Raw genomic sequence first — 17,549 nt, 5'->3', positions numbered from 1 at the left:
CAGCTACAACGTAGGACCAGGCACATATGTGCATCGGTCCAGGTTGCCATACCGCATCAGCACAACAAGATGAACACCTGATTCATAGCAGTGGTTAGGTCAAAGGTAGTAATATGTAAGAGAAAGATTGCATATAGAGATATAGTACAAGAAGAAAGAATTGGTTCGTAGAAAGAAAGATATGAAGCGATTTTAATCTCTTAGTTTAAGGGAAGACAGGGAGTGTATACACCGACGCCATTGTGATCGATTCTGAGCCATGTCACCAAGAGTCTCCAACCATTGGTTACGATAGTCACGCGGACCCCAACCAAGTAGTCTGCATCTACCAACATGGCTCAGACTAGAAGTTAGTGACTTCGAGCACTGATGCCACGTTTTGGTTTGGCCTATCCAGTGTATCAACAAAGACCGATTCCTTGTGGTGGTGCTTCTTGTGACCCAGGACCTCATGACATGTTGAAGTGATTGCCTCTTTGATCCCCTTCTAGTTGCTCTCCACAGTAGTTCCTTCTCCATTGAGTAGATCATGAAAGGCCTGAAACTTGTTGCTGAGGTCTATCTTGAATTTGTTGAGTTTGTTAGTATCGTGAAGAAAGGCCATATTGAACTTTTGTGATATTGTCCGCCCCATTGTCCAGTGCTTCTTGAGTTTCAATTTCATCTTGGCGATCACCAAGTGATGATCTGATGCTATGTTAGCTCCTCTCTTGGTTCTCACGTCCTCTATAGTCCTCCTGAACGTTTTGTTGATGCAAATATGGTCGATTTGGTTTTGCGTGGTGTGATCCGGTGAAGTCCATGTGATTTTGTGAATGCGCTTATGTGGGAATATAGTGCCGCCTATGACCAGTTTATTGAAGGCACATAGGTTTGCGAATTTCTCACCATTTTCGTTTCTTTCTCCCAGTCCGTGTCGTCCCATGATGTCTTCATATCCAGTGTTGTCCGTTCCAACCTTGGCATTGAAATCTTCCATCAGAATGGTCAGGTCCTTTGTTGGGCACTTCTCGACGATTGACTGCAGCTTATCGTAGAATTGATATATAGCGTCTTCTTTGTAGTCGTTGTTAGGCGCATAGCATTGGATGACGTTCATTGAAATGCCCTCTTCCTTTGTTTTGAAGGAGGCTTTGATGATCCTTGGTCCATGAGATTCTTATCCTATAAGTGCGTTTTGTGCTTGTTTGGACAGTATCAATGCAACTCGTTGTGTATGTGGGGTATTTTCTTCTTCATGGCCGGAGTATAACAGAAGCTCCCCTGAAGCTAGTCGTTGTTGTCCAACTTGTGTCCAATGTGTTTCATTGATTCCAAGCACCTCTAGGTTGTAATTTGGAAGACTCTCCCAGTCTCTCACATTGTACGAGTATTCCATGTACCTGAATAAATGGTTGCTCTGTTTGTCAGAAGGGGCATCGGCCTCGTAACTTCCGAAGGAATTCGGCTTTCATCATGAGGCGTCATAGTTCTTCTAAATGAAGACCTTCTGACTCCCAAGACAGAGTTTAGAAGGTTTGAATAATTTTTTCTGGTTAGCGTTTTTTTGGCGAGTTAGTTTTCTACGGGATGGGGTCGCTAATTCCATGCCCAACCCTCCTTCTTTATCCGGGCTTGGGACCGGCAGCAGCCCCAGGAGGGACTCCAGGCGGAGTTATGAAGTCGTAGACTAGAATAAGACAGTTTTTCTGTGCCACACTGAATCTCAGACATCTCACTAATGTCATTTCGTGATTAAACACCTAAATCATATTTTAAATAGGTATCACTTTGTCTGTTGACGTTTGTCAAGTTCGATTATCTGAAGCTATCATTTCTTAATTGATTATATATATATATATATATATATATATATATATATATATATATATATATATATATATATATATATATATATATGCATTCCATAACTAAACATTCAAAATTGATTCATATCTCAGGTTGACTGGGTTTGAAAATACCAATCTTTCTGATAGACAGACCTAACAATTCATAATCTGTTTTGGTTATATGAAAATGTTAGACCAAGCAAGGTAATTTGTAGTGATAATAATAAATTTATTCAATACTATATATTTAGTACAATTTAGAATTCTCAGCATTAGTCAATGGTCACAATGAAATAGATTGCATAACTACATATTATAGGTAAAAGTTACAAATTGGTGATGATAGGACAGGTGTACTAGTACTGTTAAGAATAATAAAATAACAAAGGTTCTATTCATTAGTTCAACACATGAAATCAAACTTGAATAAATAAACTTCAAAATAATAATCACAAAACACCACTAAAATTACGTAATAAGAATTGTATAAGTAATTGGATAGTGAAGCATATAAGTGAAAGGAGGTGAAAAATGACAAACATATACAGGATGTGAAAAAAGTCGTTTATTAGGTCATCTCATACCCAGCTAAAGATGGGACAGATGTATCACTAATTTATTCTGAACACATAAACTAGGGTTATAGGTTCAGATCCCTATTGCCTGTGGTATATATGGAAGACGGGATCAAATCCCATTGGGAAACGGCGATGGTATATGATAGATCATCTGATTTGATTTAGTTTTATCTACCTTATGACCACTGTCAACCAGTTGTGGCATGGTAGAATTGCGTATTATCTTCATCTGGTCCTTTCAAAGTCAAGATGGAAGATGTTCACTCGTTCGTTAGTTAAGTTGTCTAGTAGTCTGTCCAATATAGCCATCTCTTCGGGAGCAGCTGAATTTATAGATGGACATCGGAGAGGAGAATTTATACTTTGTTTGAGTAGATATCACTGGTTTAATTGGTTGCGTAAAATGTTCATCTAACTATCATCGCTAATGCTTTATGCAGTATATCGCAAGGCATAATCCTGTTGAATTTTAACTTGAGGAAAGGGGGTTTCTTACTATCGGTTCATATCTCCAACTTGTTTCTCTTTCTATATATGCACTTCTTAAAAAAATTTCTGGTACTCTATGACCGTCAGCTTATTAATATTTCCCAACACTTTTATGGTATCATCTAAGATCTTTTTTGCTCTGCTTGTGAGACATCTAACTAGATTTCTTTTGTAGAGTATGGGTGTGTATTGACACGGGAAATTTTTCTTTACACGTTTCTGCTTAACGGGCCCTCACTTTATCTACTTAATGAGATGTCAAGGAAATCTGATTTGTTGTCACACTCGTCCCCACCAATGCCAGATGTACACTGTTAAACTAGTTTAAAAGTTCTTTATGAATATTGTGATCTACGATGATAAATGTGTTGTCAATGTATCGGCAGTATAGATATAGCTTGTCGAGAACCTCATTGAGGGGTTTGTTTTCTAAGTTTGTTAACAAGCGATAGACTGAAATCGGGTCCAGTGGTGAACTCATAGCTATCCCATCGATTTTTCCCATTATAAATATTGTTACCGACAAAATGACCGTTCATCAAACATATTAGGAATAGTTCTTTTAGACTATCCTCAAGGGAGCCACTGTTTTGTCTTTCTGATATTTGTTTACATATGAACTCGATTTTCTCGATTAGTTGTAGTACATTAGTAAATAAAGATACGACGTTTAGAGAAATAATGTTTTTCTTTACTAACATTTGTTCCTTCCACGTCGGAAGTGAAGTCAAGAACGTCATTAACACTTGTTTTTACGACTGATTTGTTCAGAGGCTCTAGGATTCAAATTAACCAGTTAGCGATTTTCGATATAGAGAATTGTATGTATTTAGAACTGAACAAAGAAAAAGACCCGACTTTTAAAATTTAGGTAGACCGTTGAGTCGTGGTGTGTTTAATCCAGTTGGTTAAATGAATCAGGCATCTCAGATGAAATTATCCTCATTCGTTTTAAGTTTTCTGAGAGAACTAGCCATCTGTTAGCCTACTTTTTCATTGATGTTTTTAATATCAATAAGTTCTTGAAGTTTAGTAAGATCATTAAGCATCAAATCCACTTTATCAATGTTTTCCGTTTTGTCCATTAAAACTGCAACTCCCTTATGTGACTTAGTTATGGCCAAGGTATAATCTTTGCTTAGCTATGTTCAAGCCCCCTCATGTTGCTTGTTTAGCATACGTGGTGTTGGCAACTATCGACTAACGTGGTATTAAGCCTGACAACCTCGTCTAGTCAGAAGCAAAAAGATTCGAATTGAACCAAATCTAACTCAACACTGTTTTGAGTCTAAAGAAAATTACCTTCTCGGTTTTTGATTCCAGAGTTTCCACTAATTTTTCCATTGTTTTCTCAGGTCTGTTTTTGGATACCATATCCACATAATCCATAAAAAGTGATTTAATTTCCAATGGTTTGTTTTTAACAGCAAAATTCCTCTCTAGGAGATTCCTTTCTAAGTCACTGATATTAATTTTTAAAAGGTTTGTTTAACTAAACGCATGTCTTCTAAGTGTTTTTACATTAGAGTGGATTTTATAGCGTAAAGATTTCTAGTGATTTTTAGGTTATCTGCTAGTCTGTTATATGCAATCATTAGTAAATTCTCGGGTTGCTTTCGCTTCAGTGAAACCTGGATTGGAATTCGGGAACTCATTGAGTCCCTTGAACGTAGTAGAATCCCAATGTGATTTTTGAAATAAAGAAGATTCACATTGTGGATCAATTAGATCATCATCAGACTTTACTGTATATTGAATCACCTGATACATTGTCAGCAAATTCAGCTATACCATCGGATTTGTTATAGTCATAATGTGGTGCTGAGATTAAGGTATTTTATCCACGTGAATTTTATGAGTGGGATGTGTAGCTGATAATGGAATTATTTACTAGAGTATATAAGTACTCTGAACGATCGACATCATTAAGCTATGTAAAGAAGTATTCATACGAAAACTGTTTAATTTGAAACATAAATAGCTTACAGGTAAGCTTACAAACAATCATTCAGACTCTCTGTATGCAGCGTAGTATGTTTTTAACTTTTTAGGGAAGCTTACTTGCGTAAATATCAATGTTCCGATTGGATGTCCGAGGTCAAACAATTGCTGAAGATCATTGCTTTTCCATAGTCTTTACCTCATTTTTCCCATTCAGTTAATTTATCAATTAATATGATTGCATAATGAAAGAAATTTGCTACGAAATTTTTTATTGTGAACGTCTATCATATAATTCTTATTATTAGTTAATTCTGTGGATATTATACATTGGGAGAAATAACTTTTTGACTTTTTTGTTTTCTGATATTTGGTCCCGTCTATCAAAAATAGATTAGTGCAATATTTCTAGACCTGTTTGAAAATGAATTACGTCGTATTCAATCAGCACTTCCTCTGCTATCTACATTAGCTACAGATGCTCGTCTGTTAATACAACCATATTCATCATTCTTGGAGCAATCAGACGAGATAACAAAACATACTACTAATGCTACTACTAGTAGTAATAAGATGCAAATGTTGACATGTAATGATATGGATTTAATCTATCGATTACCGAATAATGAACGTGAGCATATTCAACGTGCAATCGGGATATATCTTATTGTACATATTTGGTTAGAAAGAATGCTGACTTTAAAAATGAATGTTACCTCATGTCAAGATGTTATTGTCGATGCTGATAACATTTGTTTATCAGTTCAGAATTCGGAGATATTTCCAAATGATTTGTTTTCCAATCTTGTTGGTATACCTGGATTAGGAGGATTTTGTAGTATACCAGATCCTAAAACAACTACACCTTCATTAAAGACAGGAGATAGACTAGACCTATGTGAGTTCAGTTCTTATATTAATTATTGTAGATTTTTTCTACGTTTTCTAGCCTAGTCTTGTAATGTACAGAGTAAAAACAATGTAAGTGTATGTATGTACATGTATAGTTTAGTTCTAGTGAGTTGTGTGGCCTATGTAGTTAAAATGTTATGAGTAAAGTAGTAGTTATCCCCTGCTTCAGTCTGGGCACCCGGGCAGTATCACAGCCCACAAAAAATCAAATCAAATGACAATTACTACTGGAACTATCATTCTTGCTTCAATTAAAATTCAGACGAATCACATTCACATTCATTTGATAACATTCATCTGATAACATTCATCTTCATCTTTTATATACCACGTCACTTATCTACTCTCTTCCATTCTCACTTTGTTTATTCTTATTTTTCAACTTATACAGCAACTCGCCTATGGTGGAAACCCTATCCTATCTAAACGATCTCGAGTCAATGACTGGTTGGAATTTAAACGCTACCACCGAATACGAACACTGAAACCACATATACCATTCAAACTGGCTTCCTTCAACGTTCGCACACTAATACAGATCGGACAACAGATAGGGTTGGCTATGTCTTTAGAAAGTCTCAATATCGATATCTGTTGTCTATCCGAGATCTTTATTCAAGACTCTAGTGAAATACTATGGATTCGCTCTTCATCTTTCGTTTCGAAAAGCTTGTTTCACATGCTTTTATCCAGGGACTCGGTAGCATCTTCATCTTGTTTGACTGGCGTTGGTGTCACACAAAGAGCTAGAGCTGAGGCGGCACTAATCGATTGGATCCCCGTTAATAGTCGGTTACGTGCTGTTAGATTAGGAATTTCCATCAAAGTGAGAAGAAATCGGCGTGAGAAACGATTTCTTTTCGTCATCTCCGCCTATGCCCCGACAGATTGCAGCCCGGATGCTATAAAGGATGAGTTCTACCACTAGTTAACAGTTCTTCTAAAGAAAGTGCGTTCGACAGATATCGTAGTACTAGCCTAGGACTTGAATGCTCATGTCGGGCGTCTAGGTACAGAAGAGAGTCGCTTAGGTGGCCGATGGGGACTTGTTGGTTGCAGGACAGATAAAGGGGACCGTCTACTGCAGCTGTGCACAGACCACAACCTGTTTCTGGCTATCACTAACTACCGGCACAGCCACTGCCGATGTGCTACCTGGCGTCCTCCCTCTGTATCCCAAGCCTGGACTCAGATTAATCACATCGCTATCAGCTACCAATGGCTTAGTTGTGTACAAGACTGCTGCTCCTTTTGGAGTATCTATCTGGACTCTGATCATGCCCTTGTCTGCACTAATTTTATCTTTTCAGTGGTCAACAAATTCGTCGTCCTAAACGGATCGATGTCAGTAAATGGGTTGTAGCTTCTGTTGCAACTAAATATCAAACCAAGCTAGGTTCAGGGCTAGCTACCATCCCACCGAAAAGTGTAGATGAGCATTGGTTGCAATTGCATGACGTCATGAAAATGGCGAGTAACGTCGCTTGCGGCTTCTCTAAACGTCCAGCCTATAAACACCGGGTTTCTTGAGGCTCCTTACAACTCATTGAAGCCCGTTGGTCTGCTCTGAGTGACCGCGAGTTTGACCATAAATGTTGCGCAATGAAATTGGGCGAAGCTTGCGCAAGTATCGAGAAGTCTGGTGGTCGAAGTTTGCTAATGAGTTGGAAGTAGCAGCTGCATCTCGTAACTGCCGGAATATCTTTCAACTCATCTGAGTCACTGGCAGCAAGTAGTCTGGTGTGAGTTAAACAATCTGTGAAGATGACGGGATACTAATCATTAACATCTATCGACGTCTTGGACGATGAAGAGTTTTTTGAGGAGCAGTCCGACTGATCTGCTGCCCCTATGACATCGATCAGACTGTCCTGCTCTCCAAGCCCTATATACTGACACCTCAGGCAAAGTGAGGGCACACAACCGCCTCTCTACACTGTTCCATTCAAGCAGTGGGGTTAGACAGGGTTACTCAATTTCACCATTCTTCTTCAACTTTGCGTCCGAAGACGTTCTAGAAACAGCTCTGATGGATGTAAGTGGTAGTGGTGGTGTAGATCTGTTGCTGGGAAGGACTTTTTCACCTTGAGTATGTGGATTATAATGTCTTACTGTGCAATGGTACCCGAACTATGCAATCCGCACTTAATCAGTTGGCAATCACTATCCGTAGGTATGGTATGTGCTTTGCACCTTCGAAGTGTAAAGTGGTTTTACAAGATTGACAAGAACTTGATCCTGCACTCACCCTGGGTAGTGAACAGATGGAAGTAGCCAAGAACTTCGTGTATCTGAGTAGCTGCATTAGCAAACTAGAACTTAGTACTGATGTAGATGTTGATCATTGGATTTCTCAAAGTACTAAATGTGTAGCTCGATGTGACAAATTTGGTTTCAGTTACAGATTTTTGAGAGATTTTTCAACGTGTGACCCGATACTCGACATTCTCAACTTCTGTTAGTTTTCGGTAGATTACAGTCATTATGCTTATCTACTTTGGTGACTGTCATCATAATAGTAATTAGGTCATTAAAACACTTGGTAAATCTTTGACAATATAAGTCTTTATAAATGTAATTTAACTAAGTCATTTGGAATTATGAAGATACAAAAGCAATCTGATACTTCTCTCAGTAATATCAGTATTCATGGCAGATAATCATCTCCAACTTTATTATTTTGGATTTTCATTTTTAATAAGGTCAATATTATTATTATTACTTTAGTCTCTGAAACACTGATTGGATGTACAGTGGAATGTTCTGGCATGTAAGTATCCGTACTTCCTATTCACTGTTTATTTCTTTTTTCAATAAAATCTTTTATCATTAGAAATTTCCTTGTTGTATGTGTTGTCTTTTATCTTAATCCTTTTTGCGTAAGTTTGTTTGTACTAAAAATATAGTTTTATAAAATTAACTTTAACGTGTATCATTGGTTTTTCATAGGGAAAAGTGTGATATACTGTTGTTATTCTCATAGAGGACTAATAAATGAAACGAATAAAGATTGAATATTTTAAAAAGTGATTAATGGATATTAATTTCTCTTAGTCATGCGCGTTTATATAAAGGGAAATTTACATGGTATATATGACTTCCGTCTTTTAGAATTATGTGTATATATAAGCAGCAGATTTAAGTTGCGAGGGGAAAGCTGTACTACCGACTGCTTTGAGGTGAGATGACAATAAAGTATTCCTATCAAACAATGAGGATATTTAGCAATGATGCCTTCCCACGATGGAAAAATGGGATTACAAAAGGTTGACTCTAAAACTATTACACCTCACACTGGCCTATGGATTTCCTTTGGTTACGATTAGACCTTTAAAGTATGAAGCTAATTCATCTAAACCTTTAAAAACAAATCCCCTAGCAGTTATCTATCAAGCACTGTTGTCATGCTCTGTGGTTTTCAAAACCACTCATAGCGCAGTTTACATTTTAGATATCCTTAAGAAGACGTTTCCTTTCATGGTTTGTTTGTGAATAACGGAAATGAATTAATACTTACAATTAACGTTGCTTCACTGCCTTATGAATCAGACCTTCAGGTCGTAGGCTCCGGGTGTGGCCCCCTAGGAAAACCACCTGTTTCGGTTTAGGCACCCGGACAGTATCTCAGCCATCACACATTGAATTATTTATGTGGCGCATATATATTTGGCTCCTCCTTGTACCAATGTTTATGTGTTTAGATAAATAAATAAACTTACGATTAAACTTGAACATTAATCGGGTGCAAATGAACACAAAGAGAGTTAGAGTTGTATTAGTATCGATGGTAGCTCGATTGTCAATTATATATCCTGTATTTTTATAGATTTTCTGATTTGTACAGTCTCTTGTCTCATGAATTCATGATGCATAAAGTCGGTGTGATTCCGTATTTTGCTGTATGATTTCGATTGTAAATCGATTATTTTGTTGAACTGTTAGTTAAGGCTTATTAGCCCGATTTATATATAACAAATAAAGCTCTCTTGACAAAAAGGTATTCATCAAATCCATATGCATCAATTTAATAACTGGCGTTTGTAATTTCAGCACAATTTACTCTTCAATCTGAAATATTCTAATGCTATATATAATACTCTTTTGTCTCTTCACGTTATAACCTCCTGTCTTAGTGTAAAATAACTGGTATTAAATCAATTAATAATGCATCCCAAGTGTTAATTTCAATTAAACGGATAGTATTGATGTGTACTTAATTCAATAGCTTGAAGGTTAATGCGCATGTTGATGGTTAGAGACCTTGAATGACGTGGTTCAAAATCGTTTGCAATGGCTCAGGTGCATCCACTTTGTATTCTCCCAAATTCTAATCTTCTGAATTCTTCATGTCCCTTTTTTTCTCTTTCCAAATTTAGTTCACTGTATTATGCTCCTTGAATAACATCTTCAAACCCTAATCCTTCCGATTACTGCTTATACCTTTACTACCTCTACCACTACGGAATTTGAATCTACAATTGTATCTGTGTGCTAATGTGGTATGGCAACTTGAACCAATGTACGTACGTACGAAGTTCTACGTTGATGCTGACTGAATGCGCATGTCAAGAAGGCCGCACCGTTATTTATTCTAACTGAAGAAATATCTAATAACCTATACCTGATTGGTTGTGGCATTCAACGAAACAAAAGTGATGTTTAGTGCCGAAGCAAAGTGATGGGAATTTTTAATATGTAGTATACATATAACTGAGATAATTTTCTTCTACTTTGTCACGTTCATGGTTATGTTTTTGTATTTTCACTTGGAAAAAAGAATTGCTGGGTACTCTTAGGTTATCAACACCTCTCCAACAGATATCAACTTGTTAAAACTAACATGAGATTCAAAAATCTGCACAAACTGTTATTTGAATGATCACATTGAGATTGGTGCTTTTCTTTTGACTTTTTTCATGAATAATAGGTGCTTTAACTTTGTGTATATTTCTTTCTTAATATATATTATAGTCATGAAAAACGTTTTATAGTTAGTTGTGGTCAGCAGTTGGTTCTGGTAAAACCTGACTCAAAACAACTTGGTTGGGGTGTCATAACATTTATTGGACCATTACAAGTTAGTAAATATATACATAGTTATTATATTCGCAATTGTAGTTCACTTTTTTCAGTAATTAACTTTATCAACTAAATAGGTAGTTTAAACAAATGTCATCTAATGAATCTCATATTAATGAATTGAGTAATGCTCATATTTATACAGAATAAGTGCGGTTTGCCAGTTTAACGTCTATGTAATATGGGTTACGAAGTGACATGTAGTTCGCATGTCTCTTGTTTCATAGAATACTGATCTTAAGTGAGTGATAGTTCAAGTGAACTTTCATGTAGTCATCACTCCACATTGTCTTAATTAACGTAATACATAACGGTGTTCAAATCTGTAACTTGATAGTTGAAAGTTAAGTGTTTCAATTTCCAAGCCACCGCTCCATTTCAGTGATAATTGTAGGGAATTATAATTGCTGTTGTATTTTTTCTTATATACTTTTAGAACTAATATTTTTGCTAATGTTTTGTAGAAATTTTACGCTATAATATCCAAATGAACGAGGAAAAACTGATATTTGATTGGTAGGAGGAAAGGGGACCTAATAATTAAAATAAGTAAATTACTACTGTTGGATCTTGGATTCGAACGTAATCTTATCCATTCCAGTTTAAAAAGCTTGACAATATCACTAGGTGTTCTATGAAAATTGCCCAACGATTTTACGAATCTTTACTTGGTTACTGAGTTCCATCATTAATCGTCTTTGCTTACTTATGACTTATCAAGTTGTTAATTAAAGCATTTCAATGAAATTTTTAATTACTGAACCATATGAATTTGTTCCAAGTGTCATATTTTGGGCATAGGATGGGACTGAAGTCTCAGATGATCGTTCCGTCCTAATTGAGACTCTTCCACTATCCCAGTATTGATATATCATACTGAAACTTGAGCTCAGTATCTACTACTATCTACTATCTATAACAATTGGTCTATAAATCAAACCTATATACATGTATTGAAGTAGACGGATTGTTAACATTACTCAGTTTAAAGTTAGTTTTTCTCTCAGTGATATCAAGAGGAGTATGATTGGGGAATAATATGCATTCGAAAGCCATTTCGTCCTTGTTTGTAGTTCTTCAGCGGTTCATTTTAAATGCTTTCTTAAGAATCAAATCCAGATTTCTTTGTCCGTTGAATAATCTAGTAGTTTGACAACACTGCAAATGGTGAAATTGTTTAGAACGAAAGGTCAACGTAAAATGATCCACAAGCATCATCAATGTAGAGCCTGACATATGTGGATTTGCCCAGGTTGCCGTGCCATATTAGCAGGATGAGATAAATGAACAAAGAGATCGGAATAACGTGTTAGCAATGATATAAAAAAAAAAACTAAACCTTAGTAACACGGTTTCAAAAGACAGTAGAAAGTTATTCATGAAGGGATACTAGAATTCAACATCTAGAGGAAGATAAGGAGTGAATATATCTACTCTAGTGCTCTAGCGTCTCAAAACACTTATCGCAGTTGTCACCCATATCCCAGCTAAACAGTTTGAAACTGTCTTTTCGGATCACCTGAAAAGTTTATGACATCATAGACTGATGTCACAAACATTCCGTAGAGATTTTCTACTTCGTCAACCAATTCACCACATTTGCCAAATAGCCTGTACTTAACCTCGAAATTTCTTACTCGGTCGTTCCACAAGAGTCAAGAAATGTTTTGAAGACAGATGATTAGAAATCTTCAGCCTACTTGTGTCTTCTACTTTCATAGACTATGTTTCATAACGATAAATTAATAAAAGGCTTCTGCACAGTCTACACATCCTTTGGATGGGAGAGGGATATCTCACCTACTCCACAAGTGACGCAAGTTGGCAAATATCAAAAAGGCTTTTTGAATCCTTGCCATGATTTCTGCAGACACCAACCTACGTGGGTTGATAAGACTTAAAGTGGTGAACTCGCTCAACTACTTCAATCTCTATTGCTAGTTCAGGGGTTAACATAGACTTGTTCTGAAGCGAAATCTTGTATTAAGGTAAATGGATCCGACACATGGTCGCATTGTTGCTCAATGCGATCAAAAACTTTGCATTCTATCAGTGTTCAGTTAGAAAAAAAGCCAGTCTTAAGCTGAATGTATTTATATTCGGATTAAGTGATTTTTTTTTTGAAAAAAATGATTGAATCTGGAAGAAATTGGAAGTAATTACTATTATTATTGAATGAAACTGATTAAATTAATTTTTGTAAGTTCATGTTGAACAATTGAACAAGAATGATAGATAGTAAACAAATCTTCGATTATTAATCTTGGTGTCAGTAAATTACAAAGACAATTTTCTACTTATTGGGATATCACAAAAAAAATATATATTTGTTATTAAATGCAATTGTCGTTCTACATTTTGATCCATAAAATTAATTCTTTTTGTACTCAATACCTAGGTGTTCATTATTCACTGGTTCTCTTTATGACATATGAGACTTCCTAGTTTGTTTTTCTTTCGCAAAAATACTGTGATTTTGTCTTATATATTCATGAACGCATTCACTTGATAAAGTCATGGACAAAATCTGATGTTCAAAGTAAACTTAATACATAGTTAGTTCGATTCCAATGTTCAGTCGGTAAAATTCCAAGTCAGTAGTACTGACACCTTGGTCAATGTCTACACAATGCTTTAAATCAAGTGTCTCATGCATAGTGCAAAATCGATTGCACTACTACAGCTACATTCATTATTTATGTTCTAAATCTGTATTTGAGTGTTATGATTAACCTTTCAATCTCCAATCTCATTTGTTCCATCCGAAATGTTTCTTTCATCGTTTTGGTTTGCACAGGAGTTGAAACTAGTTAATTTTTTTCCTTAAGTACTTGTTTTGTTAATTTTCCTTTCACTGTACTGGTGGGGTATACGACAACTTGGGTTGTTGTACATTCGTGACAAGTGTTACTCTGATGATGACTTGAGTCAACGAATCAAATCCTATACGATTTTATTTTTACTTAACTTTCAATTTTCGTCATCTTTGAGTTTAGTTTGTTAAAACGTTTTTATCAATTAATTCATCTCTAAATGTAGGATTGGTTATTCACTCTGAGATGGTGGAGAAGATTTGTAGCTCAGGTGGATGATTTTGGTGGAGTTTTGTTCTCTGAGCTGGATGGTTTTGGTCGTGACCAAAACTCCACCAAAAGTTATTCACTCTTAAACTAATTTTTGTATAATGTTGATGGAGAGTTCCTGAACGAGAATGGAGCAACTGTTCAGTGCTACTTGATGTTCACCAACTCCCAGGCTGATAATAATCGACAATGTAAACCAGTTTTTATAATAATAAACTAATCTACAAAACCTGTTCAACTAAGTCTTTAATAATATTACTACAACATAACAAAGATTTCCCTCAGTCTAATGTGCACTTTATCTAAAATTGGTTTCTAGATGAACAAGATGATTTCACAGTTCTAGTATTTTGTTTTATTTCGTTTTTTAATTTATTGCATAAATAGGATTTGGAATCTCATTGTGATCCAGCTGATAGTCGTTGTCTTCATGTGACCATTCATGCGCCTGGTCATTTAACCTGTCAAAATTCCAGTCCTGGACGATTATTCAGTAATATTAATAATACTGATAGTAAATCGCCGATTATGGTTGCAAAGTTTCTATTTGAAGATCATATACGTTGTATGACAGCTCGGCAATTATTATCCCGTGGTAAAACAGTCGTTGAACAAACGAAACTACGGAAGATCGCATCGTAAGTTATTGGAAATATTTATGTGTCGAATTCGGTGTGTTTCTGTCTATTCAGAAGTATAACTTCAGTTATACTCTTGACTTCAATAGAGACAGGGGTTTTGCGAACATTTTCGTATATTTTGAAGGCAGATTAACTGTCGAGGTTCAAGAGGTGGAGGTTATTAAGAACTAATTATTGTTTCCATGCCCAAGATGTTACCGTGTTTTAATTTTTGGCTGAGAGCGATTGTGTATCTAAAGCTGGACTTACCTCTTCTGCCTTAAGTACATGTAGCCACTTTTTACAGCACACTCTGATCATTGATTTCTGCATTGAAACTTCATGCTGCTCAGCCGTTAGCATTTGATAAATATTGTTTTACTTGATTCTCACTCTAAGTCAATCCAGATGTGATTTTATTTATCACAGCCTATACCGTTTGTGTTGTTAGGTTGCTCTCTAACTACTCGTCAACTTTTTTCTAATACCATTTAGGTCGAGGTGATATATATGGATACACGTCCACCGAAGTGGCTAGGATGTGTATGATTTATTTGTCTCGAAACAGCACATCAATTAAAGTTATGTTGGAATGCATATGAGGGTTTTTGGTTAAAGACAATAAGACCTATTGATTGAAGGTAAACACAGGAAATGTAGTCTTATATATATAGGGAATGTTTTTTGTTTTCCTATACCTTTCTCTTTTTTTTACAGTTTGCTTGATTTCCCACCTCAATTTATACGCGAAAAGTTTTTAGCTAATAACACAAGTACTGGTTATAACAATGGCATTGTTGGTAGTAAAAATTATATGTGTAATAACCAACACACAATGATTGTCAACAACCGTTTTGATCCGGCAAATACACGTGGTATGCACTTAAATAGTAGCAGTAGTAGTGTTAAACGAATCAGTGCAAATGTAATAACTGGAACGAAAAGAGCTGAACAATCACCGCCTGTGCAAATAAGAAAGTTTATAAATGACAATGACAATAATAATACTAATATGGATAGCAGTGGTAAGATTGGTGAAAGTGTACGCCCAGGTAATTTTGAGTAGAATTCTAACCAATTGCTCGTTATATTTATAAGTTCATGATATTAACATGTACATATTTGAAGGTGGACAGACCATCATTATTATCATCTGGTAGTTAGGTTCTAGTTCGATTGTTTATATTTTGCGATTTAATTTGAAAACAATTCAATACTCAGCTATATTCTTGGTGTAGAATGAATCATCGGAAATTCGTTTGGATGTCATTACTTGTGTGGTTAACCTGATTAGGATTTGAAGAGAATGTTAACTGATAAGATTTAGTTATGGTCATTTTTTATGAAATAATATGTTGAAGTTTAAAATTATGAATCATTTAAGTGTAAGTAACCGCGTGTTTTGTTGCTAGCTGGCACTCGTCAGCAGGACTCATCTACAGTCTTAATAGACCTGATACTCTCTATAGGATTTGAATCAAAGGTTTTGAATTACTTAGGCTAGTGTTCATATTGAATATATTTCGATTAAGAAAACATGACATTGGTTACTACTATTTAGAGATTAATTAGTGTAAATCAAGAACTGATGTTTGGTAACCTAAATAGTACCATACTACTTATTCAGCTAATTCAGAATGATGCAGTTTCTTTTTTACATGTGAATTGTTTATTGTGTTTTTTCTGAGTCTATATATCAGCATTTTGTTTGGGATAATGAATATGAAGTAATTAGACTAATTAAAAGTATCTATTAATCTTTTAAGTTGATTAATCACGTCTGGAATGGTTAGACATTATCAATGAATCATAAATTTAGTAAGATGATTTATTCATTTTGTTTTCGTGACTACTTCACAGTTAAATCACTGAAGGAATAATGAATCAAGCATGATTTAAAATGATAACTACTGATAAACTCTTACTTTAAATTAAAGTTAAATATTGTACAAAAAAAATATTTATCTGTCGGATAACTATTATTGTCTATTTAATGATATTTATTTTTGAGGTCCATCGTTGTTGATTTTCTAAGGTAAATAGAAAAGCTAATGTTAGTTAAGATAACCGTTTTACGACCAATAGGTCTCATGTTCAAACTGCACTCTACCTATGGTCAGTTCGGGCAACTGAGTAGCATCACTAATCACCCAACCAAACAACATGGTTCAAATCTGACGTCATAAAATTGTATTTGGTAAATACGTTTAGAGGAAAAATAGTGAACTTTGTTATGTGTGAAACAACATTTACATATGACCAGATTAATTTGTCTAAGTGAATGAAATTCACGATCAAACATTTCTAGTTATTTTTCCCATTGGAATTTTTTAAAAAAAAAAAGCTCCAACTAGCATTTAGCTTACAAAATATTTTTGTAGAGATTATTTATATTTTCAGTTCAAACAACTCAGAATTCTTAAGAACAAGTTCCTTTTGTACAGTGTATATGATTGAAGTGGGAGCGAAAATATATTACTGATAATATAATACTGATACCAATTCCATTCGAAAGATAAATTTAATTGAAGATTCTTTTTGTTCCAAGTAAACTGTCAATGGAGTTGTCTCATTATTGAAAAATTTAATAATAGGCGTTATTATTTGACATGAATTATTTAAAATACTTGCTAATTTTACTGATAATTTATCCAGCGAAATAATATATATATATATATATATATATATATATATATATATATATATGAATAAGTTTTTATCACAAATAATATCCTTTAAGAAAATCAAATCTCATCGTCCAGATTAAAAAACTCGTGTCTTATGGTCACCCACTAATATCACTTGAAAAAACACCATTCGGAATCCGTCTCAGCACTAGTAACTTTGAGTCAACTGTTAAGTCCTTACTTTTCCACTATTCTGTAATTCTCTCTCCTCCCGGTCCTTGAGTTCAGAAGTTAGTGATCAGCCTCCACAATATTATATTTCAACCAGACGTTGTTTATATACAGGGATACCAGACCACATCACACCATAAGGTGAAAAATAGAAATTATA

The 17,549-nt window shown here is 35.2% G+C and overlaps 1 protein-coding gene across 2 annotated transcripts in view; it reads left to right on the top strand.

Moving 5' to 3' along the window:
* CLEC16A_1 (Protein CL16A) overlaps positions 1 to 17,549 on the top strand; it is a 59,303-nt gene that overhangs the window by 39,335 nt on the left and 2,419 nt on the right. Inside the window, exons 15-19 of one of the 2 annotated variants that reach the window (XM_051211447.1) lie at positions 5,231 to 5,735; positions 8,477 to 8,519; positions 10,721 to 10,826; positions 14,299 to 14,549; positions 15,249 to 15,583. In XM_051211447.1, coding sequence (XP_051071510.1) covers positions 5,231 to 5,735; positions 8,477 to 8,519; positions 10,721 to 10,826; positions 14,299 to 14,549; positions 15,249 to 15,583 — 1,240 coding nt within the window. Of the gene's footprint in view, positions 1 to 5,230; positions 5,736 to 8,451; positions 8,520 to 10,720; positions 10,827 to 14,298; positions 15,584 to 17,549 lie in introns of both variants that reach the window. The other variant, XM_051211445.1, reaches the window with a different exon arrangement.

Source organism: Schistosoma haematobium, chromosome ZW, assembly GCF_000699445.3.
Source record: "Schistosoma haematobium chromosome ZW, whole genome shotgun sequence".
Classification (NCBI taxonomy): Eukaryota; Metazoa; Platyhelminthes; class Trematoda; order Strigeidida; family Schistosomatidae; genus Schistosoma; species Schistosoma haematobium.
This window is presented reverse-complemented; position numbering and strand designations above follow the sequence as displayed.